The sequence below is a fragment of the Rattus rattus genome, chromosome 3, assembly GCF_011064425.1.
Source record: "Rattus rattus isolate New Zealand chromosome 3, Rrattus_CSIRO_v1, whole genome shotgun sequence".
Lineage (NCBI taxonomy): Eukaryota > Metazoa > Chordata > Mammalia > Rodentia > Muridae > Rattus > Rattus rattus.
This window is the reverse complement of record NC_046156.1, coordinates 186,831,443-186,853,060: the sequence shown is the minus strand read 5'-3', so window position 1 is coordinate 186,853,060 and position 21,618 is coordinate 186,831,443. Positions and strand designations below refer to the sequence as shown.

The following is a 21,618-nucleotide window of genomic DNA, read 5'->3' as shown; positions in this document are numbered from 1 at the left end:
TGATGTCTGAAGTGAGGCCAAACTGTGGACACCTGATCATGTACTCTGAATATATATATATATATATATATATATATATATATATATATATATATATATATATATATGTAATTGCTAAAGGTATTAGGCCAAAAATATGTCTGAAAATCACCCCGGAAAGCATTGAGACCGTGGCTATGTCTTCCCTTCTACTATGTTAGAAGAGGGAGAACTGTCTGAACAGAGACTGTGATGTTTATAGATGAGAAGTAGGTTGTGGGCCTCAGTAGACTGCACTTGAAATGGCAGAGACACTACATGGTTGGGCTGCTTATACTCTCTTACTTGCAACCTGACTCGTGATTCTGCCTTGAAATTTGACGATCATGGGAAAATATTCACCATTGACTCTGTCTGAAAGGGATGAGATCATATATATCGCGCACCATTTCATTTGTGGCGATCAAGGGACTGCCCGCAACTAATGTGCTATTCTAATTTTTCTTTTGAATAGTTTTAATTTATTTTGCCTTTCTGCAGTGAGTTGATAAGGAATGGTCTAGCTTATATAATTGTTAGTTAGGATAGCTTTCTTAATTAACTGCACAGCAAAGAAAAGATCAAATCTACTCCAACAACGAAGGATCAAGTGGGTTCCAGTATTCTCCACTTCAAGAAAAGGGTCCTACAGTCAGCAATCTTACAGGTTTGAAGTTAGGCAGACAGGGGAATCTGGGTTGAAGAAGATTGGGTATTGGTATTGACTGCTTAGTGCAGTGGCTGCTCATGTACTGATGGTTGGGCCAATAAAAGTGAGGATCAGTGAAATGTTCCAGGCAATATAGAACATATTCCCTGAGGCAAATTGGGGGTGGGGTCAGGGTGAGGAATGTGTTCATGATGGACATAATGATTCTGAGAAGGTTTATGTAAGTCATAGGTGATCAATCCATGAACTATTGTTGGTCACATCTCACATACTGTCTTCTAAGCATGTTGATCATCTACAACCTCAGAAGTTGGATTTAAATGACAGCCAATAGCAAGAATATCCACAAACCAAGCTGACCATCCATAGCTGAAAGTGGGCCTCATTACAACTCCCTCTCTGGGAATTTTATCACAGGTTGAGATTTTGAAATGTAGGCAACACATTTTAAAGAAGACACACTATAATAGAGACTGAGGGAAATCAGAAAACACTGGTATTTATAATAAATATGACAGGCCTATACATTAGTATCTTTTAGGAAGTGTATATTTGGATTGTAAGTGAAGCAGAATGACTATCTATCATATTTATGTAATACCCTGCACTCAAGAGTGCAAGTGTTTAGGTTTAATCTTTAAATTTCATTATATGGAACATTCTGGACCCTGGACAGTAGAAGCAAGGAGTCCAGGAAGATGAGTTCACGAACCCAGGTAGGAACAGATGAGGGCATAGTCAGGTGCAACAGCGAATTGGGAGTTAAAGTGTTTCCCTACTGAAGCCCCTAAAATGCTGAACGAGTTACACTCCTATACCTATAAATATAGTTTAGAAATAGTCTTTATGAATGATCAAATTAACATGACGCCATTAAGGTGGGCTTCACTTTAATAAGACTTTGGCCTTGTAAAATGCAGATTGGTAAGAGGGAGAGAAGGAGGGAGGGAAGGAAGAACGGAGGGAGGGGAGGAGGGAGGGACAAAATACCTGAGCGAGACACAGAGACACAGAGACACACATGCACCCTTCTACACACACACACACACACACACACACACACACACACACACACATACACAGAGAGAGAGAGAGAGAGAGAGAGAGAGAGAGAGAGAGAGAGAGAGAGAGAGAGAGAGAGAGAGGGAGAGGGAGAGGGAGAGGAGATGCAGAAACAGAGACAGAGACAGAGAGAAACAGAGTGATTTATTTTTGTTCATGGCTACATGGTTACATGGGAAGAACATATTGGAGTCAGGAGCTTGGGGCAGAGGAGAGCGGTTCACTTCATGTCTAACCAGAAAGCATAAACTGAGACAGGAAGCAGCAAAGGAGAAGGTATTTTCAGTTCTAGTCCCCCGCAATTCAGTTCTTGAAGCAAGATCTCACTTCCACAACCTCTCCAAACAGAGTCACCATTTCACAACCAAGAGTTCCCATAAACATACAGGAGATATTATATAACATATTTTATTTTCTTTTTAACCCACTCAGTTTGTGGTATCCTGTTATAGTCCCTAGCCATCTACTACAAACGGTGGAAAGTATGAAGATTTATGAAAATCCTACTAGTCATTACTTATTGCTTTGAGATGGTGGCCAGCGTGCTCTAAGCCTTCTGTTGCATACATTTTTAGCTGACAGCGATAAAGGCCACATGGTTTTCTTGTTTGAGCTCTTGTATAAACGAGAACACATTCCACATTGCTTTTGTTGCCATGATTTACAGTTTACTTGTGTGACTTTGAGTGTGTTTGCTTTGTGACTTTACTGTCTAAAGTGGTCTTCAATCATATTGCTGAAATAGTGCCTGAGATTTCTGAGCACAAGGATGTGACGGTTCTTCCAGTGAGTCACAGAGAGCACAGAGAACACACATACACTAGATGAGGTTCTTCCAGGCCTGAGTCACAGAAAGCACATTCTGTGGTCGGGATTTCAGTGTCAGCATGGCAACAGTATATATTAAAGAAAATGTCTTTTGGTAGAAAAAATATGATCTATGGGTAGTAATCACTCAGAAAAATGCTATGATCATGGAATTAAGGATTCCACCATGCTAGTTCAGTGATAATTTGCTAATTCAACATTTACAGCAAGTTTACATGGAATAATTATGAGTAAAGGGAAAAGATAGCATTTCAAACTTCAATGTAAGATATCAAAACATGCATTCTTTTGAAGGGCCAAATACAAAAAACCTGAGAAAATGAGAAATTAAGATGAAACTGGCAAGTTTTTGCAGGTGTTAATTAACATGCAAACGACAATGTAGGAAATGATTACTTGGGTTTTGTTGCTGTTTGATCTGGAAAGGGCCATGGATTGATTAGGCAGCCATTTATCTTCTGAGTACAACTTGAGTTTAAGTAGGGTTATAGGCATAAGGAAAATGTTCGACAGATGAGTCAGGTCAACAGTAAAAAAGGTAGCCACTGTGTTATTCATGGAGAAAGAATAAGCAGCTTGAGGTCTAGTGTGGGCTGTGGTAAAAGTTGCAGGTTAGATCGTTCCACATTTAAAAGTTGTAAAGAACATTCAAGAAGACTGAGTAGTTCTGGGGGGAAAAAAACAAACAAAACCAAAAAAAAAAAAATCGAAACAGCGACAACAAAAAATCCTAGCAGCTGCTCACTGGGTCTTAGTTGTTATTTTAAGTTAAAATATTTTTATATTAACACAAGATCCCTTAAGTCTGGTTGCTAAGCATGTTCGGATGGCAAAGGAAGAGAGAAAACCACAGAAGAGGGTATGTGAAGGTGGCATTCCATTCTAGCTCTGGCACATTTGCAGCGGTACCCAAATGTCACAGAAAGAATTATTTAAAACTGGTGGGATGGTGGTGTTAGACTTTTATCCCCAGTCTGGTGCTGAAAAAAAAAAATCAATCTGTTCTCCAGATTTCTTGCCTTAAAAAGAACCCTTTACATTTATAGTTCTTCGCTGTGCCATGAAACAAAGAATGTAAATAAATAAGACGAGGGTGGGAGTTGAAAGCAAAGGCATTTTTCTAAGAGGAAGTACAGCAGCCGGTGGTCCATGTCGCACTGTGAATGGGAAGATGGGAAGTCAAACTGAAATGCACAGTGATATGTGTCGGTACTAAGAGCTACAGTGGTAGAATTCTGTAAGAGTCTGGGAGCTTATGTACAGGTAGGTCTGGGGGGGTCAAGAACCAACTGAGACTCAGAGATGCTTTGAGCACAAGACATCTGAAAAACTCTCCTAAGGGTAAGGGGGACTTTCAGTGGGGCCCTTTCTTTTCTGTAACTATTTAACCTGCTGGGTACTCTTAATTTAACATATCACTTGTTGACTTTAAGTGAGAGAATAAAAGTAGAACTCAATCTCTAAAATCTAGTAGTCCCACAATGCACTGTATGCTTTTGTCTCTACAACTTAACGAACTGCAGGTATGAGTGAGGGGATCCAGGTACCTGTCAGTGTTTTGACTACATTGCACACATTTTTACCAAAAAGTCTTCACTCTTGCAGTGTGACTGAACAGCTCTCTCCTACTTCTGTTGAATTCCAACTCCCCTACACTAGCAAGGCATTAGGACACAGGATCTTCTTCCTAGGGTCTATGGTACATTTTTTTTTTTTTAGCTTTTTGGAAATCTTTATTTTCAAAGTGAATGTGGATTTATTAAAGACAATGAGAAAGAACTCCAAAGCACTGGAGGAGCTCCAAGGGGGAGGACCTGACACACTCTCTCCTGGGAATCAAAGCAATCCTTGAACTGTGCGCTCACACAGCACTCCCAGCTGGCAAAGGGTCTTTTCTCTTGGCTGCTGCTGTCTGTGTGCCTGTGCCTGTGCGTGTGCCTGTGCGTGTGTGCATGTCTATGGTACATTTTAAACACACATTATCTCCCAATTCTAAGAATTATTCTTTTGACCCATTTTATTAACTATATCGCAAGCATCTTTTGTGTTCAGTTTATCATGCCATTTTCAAAGCTGTGTAAATGCTAGGTAATTTAATATTTGAGCTCAGAGTGAGTTTTGTCCTGTGTTAATGCCATGAAACTGGGGAACCTGCCAAATTAAAGAGAGGCCCTACATCTCCAAAACTCATTTCAACTGAGAAGCTAACACTTATCTCTCCATACTGTCAGTTGCTCCAGCGCTTATAAAACACTATTTACTTCCTGACATTGTAATTGTGACTTTGAAATCTTGGGTAGAATTTTGTGGATGATTTAATGCAACTGAACTGTTCGCTGCAAAATAATTAAGATGGTGAACTTTTGATATACAGATTTTGCCACAATTTACATGTTAGAAAAACATTATACTGTATCTGGTACTGAGGACATGGCCACAGATATGAGGGTGACAGTAACACTGACCACCATGAGCAGAGATGGGACCGGAAGTGGGTAGAGATGTATTACAAAGCTGTAGAGAAGTGCCAAATTGGCTTAGAAGGCTGAAAAGACACAGAAACATTCAGACTGCTTTGAGTGAAGATATTCTGGGCAGAAGACCAGAGACATGGTAAAAGGATCAAACTTTGATGAACCCTGTAAAGATCTCTCATGGGGAAGAATAAAATATATGGAGAAGCATGATGGGAGATGTTGCCAGAGGGGTAGACTTTGGATTTCATTAAAAATCAATGGTCTCAGAGAGAGATGGATTCCAGAGTCACTTGTGGAAATTTGAAAACAGCTATATTCATATTTCTCATGGGTGATTTGGTTTAATAGGTTCTGGACTATAATATTTGTCAAACTTTCATCGTGATTTACTTCCATAATTGTTGCCACATGGTATATGAACTTACTGAAAGTATAATTTTAAAATAAGAGAGACAGAGAAAAGATAGAAAGTCCCCAAAGATTGATTTGAATGAAGTCAATGAGAGTAGAGAGAAAGAAGAGGGATGTATTTGCGAGGTATTCAGAAAGTCAGAATATTGGGCCTTGTGGTACAAAAGCAAATGACTTAGATGTTAGACCTGACTCATTTAACGGGCGATGGCAGATCCACTAAATAGAAAATGTTGGCACATGCATGTGTGGCCTTCAGTACCAGGATAGACACTCAGGAATTGCTGGCTCAAAGAATACTAATCAGAATCCCCAACAAACTAATAGTTACATAACTGTGGTTGAAAGACAAGTGAATAGCAGTGGTTTTCCAGATGAACTTTCTTACCATTCAGCTTTGGAGAAATCTAGATGCCCAGAGACAGATGGAACCGAGAACTACAGGAAAAAATATATGTGAAAGCAAGAGTTTGGAATGTTTGGGCTAGGTTCCAGAACCAGTGGTTTCAGCTTTCCTCTAGAAGACAGAGAAACGGTGTTACTGAGTTATGGCAATATCATGATGCAGTGTATCTAAGAGGCAGGCTGGGAAAGTTCCATCTCAGAAGGCGAGGTGAACAGGGGTCTCTAGGACAAGGGTCTTCTGAAAATTTAAAGACCATCCAAGCAGCCAAGTGGTAGAATGGATTGAGAAAGAAAGACATTGAAATGAAGAAAATCAGAAGGCTCCAACTAGGGTAGGAACAAAACACAACAATCAGAAGCTAAACAAAGGTGGACAAAGAAGGAAGGGAAAGGCAGCAGACATGTCAAAGAATATGTGCGTTAAATACGTGAATGCGCATGCGCTGGTCATGATTCAGATGGTGAAAGCCAGAGCTGGATTCATGGCCAACCCTGAATGATGCAGTCTATTGCAAAGAGCAATAATTCTATCAGGAAAGTCAAGCAGTCTCAGGTGCTTCTAGGTACTGGGAGGGGATCTGGGTAGGATAAATATTTTGAGTATCTGATAATGTGGTGGACATTTACAAACAAGGTCTGGGGTTCAGATTTGGGAGCCATCTGATTTAAGTGATAAATGAATCAGTAGAAGTGAATAAGTTGATCGAGGACAGGACACAGGAAAACGTCACTGGTACCTAGGTGGAGTAAGAAGAGAGATCAGAGAGAGAAGAATAATTTGGAAAATGGGCCATTCCGAAGACTGGGAATAGAGCCTCAGAAGGATGGAGGGATGGAGTTGTCTAGAGAATCTAAGATGGAGGCAGGCAGAGGTGAAGCAGATGGGTCTGCTTATACGTGAGGTAGCAGAAGCCTCAGTGTGGTGGAGCTCAACTGACTGGACCACAGAGGGATGCTCAGGCAGGCAGAGGCTGTGTGACCTTGATAGCAGAGCCAGCAATGTTGACTGTATGGCTCCTGGTGCCACTGCTAGCATTTCTTTTAATGAGCTCCATATATCACTGTATGCTCTCTCAGTGGTGAAATAAATCTCACTGAAACAGCTGTGGAAGAGGAGCTATGTACAAACAGCACCAGAACACTAATGTATGAAAACTCAAGTCTGAGCCCTTTCTGAGTCCTTGCACGGGTTCCAGCATTTCTAGTAGAGTGGTTAATATTGAAGTCACTGTTTCGTAGGACAATGGATGAACCACAATCATGAATGGCAATTAGGCAAATACCATGTGACTGTTAACTAATTAGTCCTCTGGGGACACCAATATCAATGCTGCTTTTATTAGAAACCAAATCCACATACAGATGTGTCTGTCTCTGGATTTTCTATCCTGTTCCATTTTACTGGTATTTAGTTGGGCCTACTGTGAATTTATGGGCTACTTTGAATTTTTGTTTTTATAATAGCCAATGCACTATAAAGAGGTTTTGTAAGCCTTATTCTACCTCTCTCGGTGAATGAAAACTACTTTTCATACAGGTTCTAAAATTGACTTTTAGCAATTTATAACCCTTTCTCTTTTGAGTTACTGTTGTCAATAGTATTACCTCATACTTAGGAAGAGTGTATGTGTGCATGGATATGTGCATATGTATATGTTTGTGTACTCATGCATGTGTATGTGAGTATGTATATGTATACATACAGGTATGCATATTTGTATTGTACACATGCATGTGTGTATGAAGATGTATGTGACAGATGTAGATGTCTTCCCAGAAGAACAATAAACATTTTCAAAAAAAACAACCCAGAGCAAATTCAAGTTTCTGAACTCAGATGCTTATAGAATCAGTGGAGAATACTAGCGTAGAAAATAAATCTTGTTTAGTATTGCAGTACAGTGCTTGTATGATATTTTATATAGGAGAAGTGCTTTGACTATTTAAATGTGTTAACTACTCAGCCATCCCTGGTCACTACCAGTGGGAGGCTCATTCTAGAACTTTCTACAACACCCCTCTTCTTTTCAGTCCTGTGCTGGAATTCACGACCATGTTCTCGATTCTTACTCTTCTGGGAAACTAGGGAAAGGGACTTAGAGCAGAAAGCCCCTACTGTATGTCACGCCATCATGAATACAAGTATTTTCACAGGGTTTCACAGAGTGAGTCACAAAGGTTTTGCCTATAACCCTGCTTTTGTACCAAGTCCTTTCAAATGTTATAGTTTGAATAATCTATTTAACAAACTGTAGCTAGAGAGGGAATAAACAAAAATTTCATACAAATGTCAGAGACAAATGTTTTTAGGTTCTGTAGGCCACGGGTTCCTGACGGCTACTTACCTCTGTTTTTGTGGTTGTAAAAGCATCACAGATGTTAAACAAAAGGACCCCAGCTGTGCTCCAATAAAGTTTATTTAATGAACATGTGAGCCAAGCTTGGTGCACCCATTTTATTTTCCAGATCCCTACATTAGATTGATAAACTCCCAAATCATTTACATTTTTACTAAGTCCATAGCAGCACACTCAACTCTATAGAAGCAAGACTCAAGAGGTGCATAGCACTAAAATAAACAAATTGAAGGAAATTCACCAGTGGGACTTCTTGTCAACACCCTGGCAATGGTTCTGAGCAGAATTAGCTTTTCCTTGCCTCAGAGCGCAAGTGGGATTGTAGTTCATGATAAACATATATCAGACACTGTTCCACGGTCACTGCTTTGGGAAGAATAGGTTGTCAAAAGGAAAATCATCACCACTTATCATGGCAGTGTTTGCCCTAACTTACCAATCTTGTACAGCGTTGAAGGATTCTTCATTTGTGATGTCATACATTAAAATGAAGCCCATGGCCCCTCGGTAATAGGCTGTGGTGATGGTCCTGTATCTTTCCTGGCCTGCTGTGTCCTAAAAACAAAACAATGATACCATCTCATAAATGAGGCAAAAACTTTGAGGAAGAGATTGATAATCTCCAGAGCTGTCACAACAGCATAGAAAAGGGTGTGCACGGTCTTTCCTTCCTAGCTGGTTTTCCTTTTTTCCTACCAATACTCACATGTCAGCTCTGCATGCAGTACTCTGAGAAATTCCTTCCTTCCTTCCTTCCTTCCTTCCTTCCTTCCTTCCTTCCTTCCTTCCTTCCTTCCTTCCTTCCTTTTGTCATGAATAAATACCAACCAGCATAAAGCTAAAGAAAAGAAAAGATTATATAACCTGAAATTGGTGGCTCTTGATGTACTTCAAAGCTAGAGGGATACATTGGCTCCCTTGCTATGCCTTTCTTGTCTGTCCATGAATACCAGCTGGTGTAAGGACAAAAGGAATATGTTATTACCTTAAAGGAGGTTACAGTTCAGTGTCACCTTAATCCGCTGGAAGATGACAATAAAGTGCCTTCTTCAATGCATGAGTTCGATGAGCAAATGTGCCCTTGAGTTCCTGCTCCTCTACTATGTGTTTGGGGATTATGGACCAGTATCTAACTTTGGAAATCGAACCCTTCTAAAGCTGAGCCAAGGTGTTGGGGTTCCAGAGCTTCTCATACAGCACAGGATAAAAACAAGAGCTAAAAAGGTATTGCTTCTGTGATGTCAGAGCTAACCTAAGATTATAGATGACACAAAAATAAATGCAGGGAGTCCTGTCTGCAAAGGCCATGACATGTGGCACTGAAATCAGAACTCCACGACACACAAATCATCTAAAGAACTCAGCTATTATAAATGTGAAGAACTGGTTCTGTGGTTCAACCTATGCACCCTCTTCCATTCTCTCAGGATTGAAAATATCATTTCTAATACACACACACTTTGGCTTTCCCCTTTACCACTCTCTTTGAAGGCTGTGTTCTATGTTCTTCTGCCACTACAGGTTGCATGCTTAAAACAGCAAGGGACAGTCAAGGAGATGACAGAATGATGTGTCCACAAGGGGAGCAGACCCTCTTGTTACTAATTAGATTATTTAAAACCCTTTCCCCCCTTTCCTGACTCCATCTTGTTCAGAACATACTGTCTATGAATGCTGCTCACCCTCAACTCCCGTCCACTGTCCAGTACCTTTAAACAGCTTTCTTTTCTTTCTCGGTCTAGAATTGAATACCATTGGTATAGGCCGAGAATGCCATGCCCGCTCTTTTCTCTGCACAGCACACAGTTCTTCTCTCATTTGTCATAGAGGGAAACTTAGAAATACTGGAGATACTGAGAAAGGTGATCTAGATACCTGACAACCATGTTTCTAGCACAACCAGCTGATAACTATGTTCAAAACCTGTGGGTTTAACTCCCCTGCCTTTTCTGGTGATGGTGTCCCCTTTTCACAGGATGTTAATTTTATTGTGATGGTAAAGCCACTTACTATAGTATCCTAAAATGCATCAATTTCACATTGTGGTATGATTTTTAATCATTGAGAGAGAGCAAAACTCATGATTCCATTATACTGTAATTGAAATGCTATAGGAAGATGCTAGAAACCAATGCTAGTCACCATTACATATCAAAATCAGAGAAAGGGACAGACAGAGAAGCAGCTTTCAAGAAAAAAGAAGAAAGAAGCTTTCAGATAGGAAGTAAGTCACAGCAAGGGGCCAGCTCGCCAACATCATTGTGATGGAATCCAGAAACACTATCCAATTGAAAGTATTTATCACTAAAGCATTCAGAGAGCAATAAGTCGTACCAAAGTAAGCAAGTGTAGTAAGAAGCACAATTAGGAAACTTACAAAATTTTACCCATTAAAAGAATTTTATTAAGCAGAGCACCATTGTTTCAGAAATCAGAAAGATCAAAATTGTGAAACTATTTGCAAAGAGCCAGGCATCACAGGATTTAAAATTGTGACGGAGACAGTTTACTGAGAAATTTGATTCAATGACTTATGGATGTACCACCATGAAGTTTTCATCCCAGGCACTGTGAGAAAACGGTCTTTGCAAATTCAGTCAAACATATGTAATGTCATAAAAGATTAGGTAGCCTTTACTCCTGTGACTAACGTCTTCATCAAATGAGACTACACAGGAGCTGGAGAGACGGCTCATTTGCTTACATGGTTATACTGTTCTTGCAGAGAACCTGTTTGGTTCCTCAAACTCATTTTGCCCAGCTCAAAAATGCCTAGAACTCCAGTTCCAGGGGGATATGATAGCTCTGACCTCTGCAGGCACTTGGATTTGTTTGTGCATGAATCCCCCTGCATACAAACACACTCACATGTGCACACATATGTAGTTAAAATAATTAAAAGGTATTTAAACAAAATGAGAGTCAAGACACAGTACACATAAACAGGAAAACTATGAGGGCTTAGCATGGGATTGCTACAGTGCATATGGAGGAGAGGTATGTCAAGAATTGAAGGGACTCTCTAGAGACCACAGGACTGTCAGGAAAGATTGTCTCTCCTAGGTTGCAGAGACCAAGGCCCTGCCCGCACTGAAAAGTCAGATTTGGAGCCTCTAGAAGTGTGAGCTGTTAGCCCACTCCATTTGTGACGCGGTCAGTAGGCTGCACTGGGAAATGAATGCAGCCACGGATCCCGATTTCCCATCTTTGTGAGCAGTGTGAAGGCAGTATAAATTTCACACTCACCTACACAACCTTTAAGTTACTGCAGAAAAGAATTAAAGACAATTAAAGGTAGTCTTAGAGAGAAGTCTAAACGGTCTCCCTGTGACATCAGCAAAATATGATGCTAAAATACAGTAACATTTTAATTCATTTGAAGAGATGATTTGATATGTCCTGCTCTTGACAAAAAATGAACTACATACCTATCTACCTACCTACCTATTCTAGTAATTATGTCCTATTAGAAAATGGAACTATGTTACTTGATGTGACAAAAATTATGTGTTTCTTCACATTGGCAATTTATTCCTAAACGATTGAGACACTGTTTAAAAATAGACAGTGTCATTGCTGTGGACATTGAGGGACACAGCTTCCTGAAATAGCAAAATAATGATTACACATCTTACTTTATACTATGCTACTGTCCCCAAGTTGTACTTAATTTTTCATTCCTACAAATAGGCATGAAGAAGCATTCGATTTAATCTTATGAAAATAGCAAACAATATTAGGAGTGTTAAATATTTTATGCTTTCTTGCTGCATACTTATTTGGGGAATGAAATATGAACTTTTCCTTTATCACAGTTAGTCATCCGTTAAAAGAAAATTTACAAACCACTTCCCCTTACTGACCTTGTGCAAACAATCAGTGTGAATCCATTTGTTATATGCACATCTGTAAAAAGAACCCGCACGTTTGAAAGGAACAGTAATAAACTAGCCTCTAAACACATATTTAATCAATCTAAGTGTTCTCTTAACCTACTACGGGGGGATCTTATTAATCAGATTTAGCTTGCTATAATGTTTAACTCTGAAATACCAAAACCTACATTTTACAATGGCATCCGCTTCAAAGTAAGGCCTAATAAATTCAGCCTGGGGCAGAAGGATAAAACTTGACCTATTATTTCATCGCAGTGTTGCCACGGCAACTCATCTTTCCCAGCAGCGAGGAAGAGCCATATATAGCTCTTTTACAGGGGGTCGCTGACTTTGCTGTCAGTAATACCCTGACATAGCTCCCTATTGCACATTTCTGCTTATGGAGCTTGGAAACAGTATTTTTTTCTTTAGTAAACATGACTTAAATACTCGTACAAACTCTATGATTTTAATAAAATTCACAACTCAAACTATATAGAACATTTTTCCTCATTCCATCTAACGATTTCACTTATGTCTTATTTTTCTATGATCATTTTAACACAAAGACAGGGAGACTCTGGGTTTACTTTCTTTCTAATTAATCTTTTTTTTAACATACTTCTTCCCAGTGGCAATTTGATTATATTCATTTTTTTTTGAAATCCCGAGGCATAGATATATAAATACAGGCAATTTTGAGCTTTCAGTCAAGGTAGCGGATTCTCCTTCACAAAACACAGCACAAACAGTTAGCACCAGATCAAATGCTCAACGCTTTTAGAGTAACCAGCTTTTCTGTGACACTTTTACCTTAACTTGACCACTAAAATGCAAAGTGACTCCTCACCAAGGATGGGGGCTTTCATTTACAGAAGCCAAGAGCCTGGTCGGACGGATGGTACCTACTGAAGCAATGGGGCTGTTGCGATGCATTGACTAGGAATAATTGTTACCTGGAGGATAGCCCATGTGAAGAATGGGAGACAGAAGAAAGAAATCTCTACAGGATAGCTTATGGATATGTTCCACAGGTTTCCACAGAACCAATAAATACCACAGCAAGGAGCTGTACTGAGACACATTGCAATTAACCTACCTCCAGAAAGCTTGTCTCCTGGAAGAATGTTGAGAAATATAAGGTGTTATAGTGAAGGAAAGGGAAGTAAATAAGGTTAAAATTCCAGTCCTTGGCACTGTTCAGGGAGAGCCCTGTGTGATATTTCACTGAAAACTAGCATTGTGCCACAAAGAAGCCAAGAGAGAACTAAAACTCCATGTTTGCCTAGGTGGATGGGCTATTCTCATCTCCCATTACTCCTTTAGTCCTTCACAGGGAAAGGAGGAACAGAAAGTATGAATGGCTTCACAAACCCTTCTTATTTTACTAGCTGTCGGGGAATCTTGTTTATTTTATGACTAGATGATCAGACATGAATATGAATGCCAAACTGGGTATAAAAGGGTGATTTCAAATAAATTCAACATCCTGAGTTTTTTATTTCAAATGGATGTCATTTTTTACTTTAATAGAAGTTTGAGGCTCTCAACAACATTGAGCAAAAGGTATACAGACTCAGAATACCTCCTTTCCCACACATGCCCAGCAGCCCCCACTATGAAAACCCCCCTCCATCCGCAATAGCACATTCATTACAATCAATGAACCTATACGGACACATCATGTCACTCAGTCCATATGACCTTAGAGTCACCTGTGATGTTATAGAGCCTATGGGACACACCTGTAATAACATGTGTCTGCATGTATCATTACCTCAAACATGTATTTCTCTCTGCCTAATCTTGTTTTAAAAGTAAGAAAAGACAGAAACCTATGAGCTCTATCCAGATCATGGCCCAGGAATGGCATGGGCAGTTGGGTAGAACATTATGCCATATGGTGACTCACAATGACAATAGATCAGGGAGTGAGCACACTGATGGATGTTTATCATTTGTGTATTTCCTTCTCACGTTCTCCCTAAACTTTAACCTAAAGGAGCTCAAACAGTGTTAGAAGAGTGCAAGACTTTGCCTGACAACAGCTTCTGAGAATGGGCCATTTAAACCCAAACCCACTCTTACTCTATGATCATTATATGAACAAGGGAAAGATATGGAGGACGAATTCCTGTTTTGCTAGAGTAGACTTCATAATCTGGAATGGAAGAAAAAAAATTCAATTCATGACCTGATACCAGCTACATGATCTCAGGTAGTTAAATCCCTTTGAGTTCTCACTTTCCAGATGAATTAATGATGCTGTTTACCTTATCAAGGTTGTTGGGATAATTGAAAAGCATATATTAACATAAAGGATTCTTGAGAGCATCAAGTGCTCAATAAATGGGAATACTCCAGGCCCAGTAGCAACAGCAGCTGGAAAAAGCCCGGCTTGGTAATCAGAATAACTGGGATCCTTCCATAGTTTTTGGAAGACAAGCAAGGTAGCTTTATAAATGTCCTTTAACACCCCCCCCAAAAAAAAACAGGTTTCTTGATGTGAAAATATCCCTACTGTATTCTGAGTATAATCATAAGCATTAAATAACAATTCTCTGTAAAGTATAGATGATAGAGTATAATTATTAGCAGTCATATTAATAAGAGCAAAAATATGAAGCCAGGTAGCCAGAGCTCACCAGGAAATGAAACTGGATGCATCAATAGAACACTATTCCTTACTCATCCCTTCCCTAGAGGAGGAGAGAAAAGAAAGTGATTTGTCCTTCAAGAACATCCAGCATCTACATGCCTTCTCTTCTCTTCCCATCTGCACTGTCATAAAAAGAGAACAGCGTTCAGAGATGAAGTGTACACTTAAACTCCTTCCATGATGATCGGCTGGTACTGTTCATTGATTTCTCTAAGGATTTCTGCTCAATTTTATTTCAGTGACTACTATGAGCTTTAATGAAACGAAAAACCTGATAGGTTAAATGAGTTCAAGATTAAAGTAGAATTTCCATATGTCAAACCACTTTGTCTGACAAGAAAAACTTAAAAATAAGCTATGTTGGAACGATGGAGTCTCTGAAGTATAAAGAGAGACGCTGGGGGATGAGCATGGAGAAATCAAATGCTGGAGGAGCAGAAGCCTCTACAGCATCTCATTATATACAGCACACAGGAGGAGGGAGCGCACAGCAGGAAGCTGGCCGTGAGGCAGATGTGAGTAACAAGAGGTTAACAGGATCATCTGGGAGGCACACTAGAAAGCCAGGAAAAAGAGCAGTCTGAGAAGCAGCTGCTGAGGAGAAATTCTTAGCACGATTCAGAGATAATATTACTGCTGTCTTAGTTAACGTTTCTACGGCTAGGCTAGAACACCATGACCGGAAACAACTTAGAAAGGAAAGGGTTTATTTCACCTTCCAACTCTGAGGCTATCCTTCATTGCTGAGGGATATCAGGGCAGGAACTCAAGGCAGGAACTGAAGCAGAGGCTACAAAGAATGCTGCTTCCTGGCTTGCTCCATTTGATTTGTTCAGCCTGCTTTCTTGTGCCACCCAGGACCACCTGGCCAGTTGTGGCACTATCCCGTGTATCCAGGACCCTTCCATGTCCATCAGTTATTATTCAGAAAATGCACTACAGACTTGCTTATAGGTAGATCTCATGGATCCATTTTCTCAACTGAAAGTCCCTCTTTTCCAAATACTCTATCTTGGGTCAAGTTGACAAAACACTAGTTGCATAAATACTAACAAGGATATAGGTCTGGGAAAATGACTCAGCGGGTAATGTGAGAACTTGGTTTAGGTTCTTATCATCTACTTGAAAGGTCGATAGTCTTGGTGTCCTGCCTGTGATCCCAACACTCTGGAAGCGAAATCATGGAAACATTGATCAAGTGAACTACCCTGGCTTGCAAAATTGGTTAGCTATGTGTTCCGGTGAGAGGCCTGCCTTGGTACATAAAGGGCTGAGCACTTGATGATGCCACCAATCACATATGTATATCCATGCACATATGTGTGCATGCGGACATGAATAGACACACACACATGTATGTAAAAGAGCGTGATGTGCAATTATCTTTCATGAGTGGCTTCAACTCCTTATTTCTTTTAAGAGTCTTTCAACTTATATTATTCAAAAAATATATCGAGATTATATGATATCCAAATTAAAAGGTATAAACACCAAAGGCAGTTTTAAATAGTTCAGGACTCTCTTTTAAGTTTTTGAGTCCTAAGGACATATGCAAGAGCAGCATGTAGACCGAGCATGGCTCAGGCAGGCTGGGCCAGGCTCCCAAGGGACCGTTATGACTTCGAAGTTCCATATGAGAGAACATAATAATAGCAAACTTTACAAGGAATGAAGAGACCCGTGGTCGCTTCAGATAAATTCCAAATGAGACTTCAAGGTGGCACAGTTTGATGACGAACCCTGACTTCTGCCTCCACACTTTGGTTATATGGAAAACATCTAGAGTTAGCCTGGATTGCTGCCTAAACTCCTTCTGTAGACCAGGATGGCCTTGAACTCAGAGATTCACCTGTTTCTGCCTCCCTACTCCTAATATTAAACACATGCACCAGAACACCTTGGCATTTCAAATAAAAAAGAAAGGTTATCCGGGACATATGAAGGTATTTTTATGGGGGGAAAAAGGCATATGTATAAGCAAAAGTTTAGGTATTTTAAAAGGCTTTCATAGTGAAAAATTACCCCATAAAAATTACAGCATGGCAAATAGAATAAATCAGCATGAACCATTTCAGGAAACATCTAGCAGCCCAGAAAAGCATTTTCTTACATTTCAGTTTTACTGTCAACATGATTAGTGGATTGGGAAGCCAGCAAGGGTGTTAGCTTTCTATCATTCCAATTGCCGTTTCCATGCAAAACATCTCTTTAGAGCTTGCTTGCCAGACAATGTGGTTTTCTTACTCTGTAAACAGGCCCAGCCGCCTGCATAGCTTGATTAAAGAGTCAGAGCAGAGTAACTGACACCTAAGGACCCTCTGCAGGAAACACCCAGGCATCTCCAGCTGGGCACCACTCAGGCTGGTTACCCCAGCAGAAGGACCCCTCTGTGCAAATAAAGCTAGACTGTGACCCCCGTGTTCTTTCCTTTGCTCCAAGCCCCAGGTTACAAGCTGAGTTATCTCGGTTTGAGAGGTAGGCAGATGGGCAAGAGTGTAAAAGCTGGATTTGTTTAAATTCGTCATCCTTCATAGAAGGATGAAGGATGGATCTTGACACCTAAAGATGTTTCAAGCTGATGAAGAACGTGACCAGGAGAAAGGTCTTCTTTGCAATCAATCACTGAATTTCAATCTCCTCTCACCTCTGCTTTGCAGGAAATGAGAAGGAGTCCAATCCTTCCCACCAGTTTATTTATAAATTGCATTTGACAGGGTGATGGGTCAGTCTCAGAAATTCTTCTTGAATGGGCTTGGCCACCAAGTCTGGGAATCTGCATTTCCTCCAAGTGCCCTTGGCCTTTCCAAGGCTGACAATTTTACCAGTGCTGGGTAATGAAAAGGACTATAGGACTGAATCTTGTGTGCTAATAGTTCATCTCCATGGTCTGAGCTGGTGACTTTGGGCAAATCAACCAACTTCTCCACATTTTTGTTTCTTCAGCTAACAAATGAAGCTCTTGAAATAGAAAGTTATGGGTTAGAGCGGTGGCTCAGAAGTTAAGAGCGCTGGCTGCTCCCTCCAGAGGTCCTGAGTTCAATTCTCAGCAACCACATGGTACCTCAGAACCATTAGTAATGGGATCTGAGGCCCTCTTCTGTTACACAAGTATACATGTAAATAGAGCATTCATACATAAAATAAATAAATAAATCTTTAAAAAAAGAAATAGAAAGCTATGACAACCAAACATGTCACAAGTAACTCGGTTAGCCCAGGCCCTCATGAGAAATGGTGCATGCAAGCTGCCTCCCAGATGTTCTTTAGTTTTTCATATCTTTTATCTCATACATGGTTTGAATTTTTAAAATTCTTAGACATGTCAAAAAATAATAAAAATATTAATGTGGAATCTAATTTAGGAATTAGTTTTGCAAGATATGGCTATCAATCATTAACAATCATCCCTTTTGAAAGATGACATAAGGAAGCAAAGATGTTTTATAAATGACTATATTTTCCTAAAATATCACTCCTTTCCGTAAATAAAATGAAAAGTGTTGTTATGGTGGCCCTATTTGATAAAAGTTGATATGTTCTAAAAGTTCCTCTTTCCAGTGGAAGACCCACTTGTGAAAAGATATACAAACAAATAAAAGGAAAATATTGCAATGGGAAAAGTCAGGCAAAGAGGGCAGGGAAGGTCTTTGAAACCTTTTCCAAGATATCCAGTGGTGACAATGATTACAGAGATCGTTGTCTGAAAATCTGAACTTAAAACCTGCAGCGTTTAGTGAACTAATAACTTGTTTAAAAAGAAAGTTACATATTCTACCAGAGAAATCTCTTGTAAGACTGAAAGATGTAAATTATTGATAATCTTGACTCATAAAACAATAGAGTATTGGAAGGTTAATGTTGCAGATAACTATTAATAATTATGTTAGTTATTAAACATCTATGCAAGGACAAGGTTAAAGGATACTGATTTTAATTTTGGGGGACAGGTACAAACTTTCAGGCATAGATGTTCTGAGATTAATAACATAGGAAAAGAAATAGAATTATCGTATTAGAAACTTATTTTTCATTAACTATTTTAAACACTGTGGGTTTTTCCTTTGTTGTTATTGGTCCCTTTCTTTCTTTCTCTCTTCCTTCTTTTCTTCCTTTCTTTCTTTCTTTCTTTCTTTCTTTCTTTCTTTCTCTCTGCTTTTCTTACCTTATAAAGTATTATAGGAAATAAGAAAGATCAGCCATTATTTTCTAAATAAAAGGCATAAATTTGGTCTGGATGCTCAAGGCAAAGCTATACAAAGCAAGCTTAAGCTCCAAATCATGGAACTCAGTCTGACTGATTGATCTCCTCCCTCAATTAGTGTAAAATTAATGTTTATTATTAAATATGAACAACATGAGCTATCCCTAAACACAAGAGGCTCCTATATTTGGTGTTTTATGTGTTTCTCTAGATCATCCACTATTGCTGCCACCTGACAATTTTTATTTAAATTTCTACAAGTTACCTAAATTACCCTAGAAATGTCATATGAGTTTTTTTAAGCCTCTCTTACATTTGAAAGGTAACTGAATATTGCTTTCTAGCACCCTCTCCCTACACTCCCATTATTAACTACACTACACAGGTACCAAGAACAGTATGATGGCAAGAAGAGGTGGATTGAGCAGTGGGACCAAACGCAGTCAAAAGACAGGAAAATGGCCTTTCATGCATCACCACAGAGACATGTAAAATTTAATTTGTCCCAAACCAGATACAAGTTAATTAATTTAGGAATCACGGGACTCCTTTCCAAAAGGAAGAAGGGACAGAGAAGGGAACACACAGAGAACATTGGGGGATAATAGTGCTTTGGGATAAATTAGGTTGTGCATCCTAATGCAAAAGTAGGTATTGTCAAGCTCTATTGTTCAAGTCAAGCTGTAAGAGCCTTAATTTTACTTTAAAAGATGACTTCTATTAGCTTTACTGACAACTTGAAATGTCAACTAAAACATGCTTTTAAAAACAAACAAACAAAAAACATGGATATTAAACTCAAGTAGATTTTACCTCCTATCCTGATAAAAGTATCCAGATTTCATGGTATCAAGTTTGTCATCAGCATTTTTAATAGTTTGTGGAAAGAAGTTAACGCTTTTTAGATATCTGGAGATTCCAGCTAATACGGACACTGTAAAATTCTAGACCAGAAACCAAAACAATGTAGTTCTGAGTGCACCAGACATGCCCCTATAATTCTTATAACAAAATCCAGTTATGAGAAGATAATTTTTGTCATAAATGAAGTTTGCTTGACCTGCTCATAGACTAAGAGTGGTAAACAACAATCCTTTGATGTACATAGGTAAGCTATTACGTATTTCTACTCAGAGGACTGCGAGAGTCAAAACTGTCTGAAGAAATGCCTTGAAATTCATTTTCATGGAACATATAGTATGAAATCATAAATAATCAGATGGATATAAAAATTATACAAGATTGAGAAAGGATTTAAATCATTGTAAAAGCAGTACATTGCTGTATAAGACATTGCCCTGTAACTTGTTTTATTTTATAGGGAATATAGTAAAAGGAAGTCTCAGTCAGTTTCTAATCGGTGGTCTCTCTTACTTGGCAACTCCAGTTCCTAAGGTTTGCATTCATTTATAAGTAGCACAACAGTGGGGGTGAAGTGATATAGCGGATGTTCCTCATCCAAAATGGGGCAGATGCCCAATCAGAGAGTAAAGATGGGTCAAAACAACAAAGAAGTCATCCCCCCTTTAGATCTCCGAAAATGTGACAACCAAAATATTCAGGGGAAGACAGGGCCATTCTACTGGTGCTTCACTTTTTCTAGACTTAAAGAAAATAAAATGAGAAAAGAAGGTCAGCAGCAGACCTACCCAGGAGAGATTGCTTTACATTTTCTCTGTATTCTTTTTGCTACAAAACTCTCAGCATCTTTCAGAGCTCTGTATGAAAAATTTTATTCATCTCTTTAACCTCCTCCCTAAATAAGGTGAATTCTTCTCTATACAAGAGCTATAGAAGGCTACAGGATTCATTTTTGTTCATGGTACTTCAATTTCGAAGCCTTGCTACTTTCTCTTATCACAATATTCAGCAGCCACACTCATGCATTATAGGCCAAAAATTATGTGCAGACTCCAAGGCATATGCAGCTAGCCAAGGAAGGCCCTATTACTCTGTAGTTTGCACAGTTATCCCATAGGCAGGCTCGTTTCTCTTTAAATACCAACATGTGCTTTTATAAAGAAATTGATTTCAAGATGTATCTACTGAAAATAAAATAGCCAAGATCATTAAGCATAAGGAAGCAATGGCTTGAAATAGGCAGTTTAGATAAAGCAGAGCAGAAAGTCAGGAAGGAAGGGCAGGAAAGACAGTAGTCTGGGTACCAGAAACTCTTTTCCCCAGGCTCAAATCGTCCAAACACCAGATGTTAGATGTGGTCACTTCATCATGTCAGTTTCCTTGATTATGAAAAGGCATGATTGAGTAGTGTATATTTCAAGCTCTCTATCTGTCACATCTAGAGAATTCTTCTGGTTAAGGCTTTTTAAAGGAATTGATCTCAGGGAGAATTGACCTTGAGACTTTTGGGTCCCTGCAGAGCTCTTTTGGTGGATTCAGTTTTTAACGGTCTTAGTTTCAGTGCAATGATCAGCAGGCCTTACTAAACAAGGGATATCTTAAAAGTGGCAATCCCTACAATCCCCACTGATGACTGACTGAGCAGGCTGCTATAGTCTTGACTACCTATGATTGCTGGATTTCTCCAAGAAACTCTACAGAAGGCTGGGACTCAAAACCATGCCAGGAAGTTTGGTAAGGAAGAGCAGGTTAAGAGTTGAGACCTGGAGACTTGGAGGGTAAATACTTGAGGCT

At 39.4% G+C, this 21,618-nt stretch overlaps 1 protein-coding gene across 4 annotated transcripts in view; it reads right to left on the bottom strand.

Annotated features, from left to right (window-relative positions):
• The window catches only part of Rab3c (RAB3C, member RAS oncogene family), a 209,685-nt gene that overhangs the window by 101,349 nt on the left and 86,718 nt on the right, over nt 1–21,618 (bottom strand). For all 4 annotated transcript variants that reach the window (XM_032898908.1, XM_032898909.1, XM_032898906.1 and 1 more), the window contains exon 3: nt 8,665–8,783. In XM_032898908.1, the coding sequence (XP_032754799.1) occupies nt 8,665–8,783 (119 nt within the window). The remainder of the gene's footprint in view (nt 1–8,664; nt 8,784–21,618) is intronic.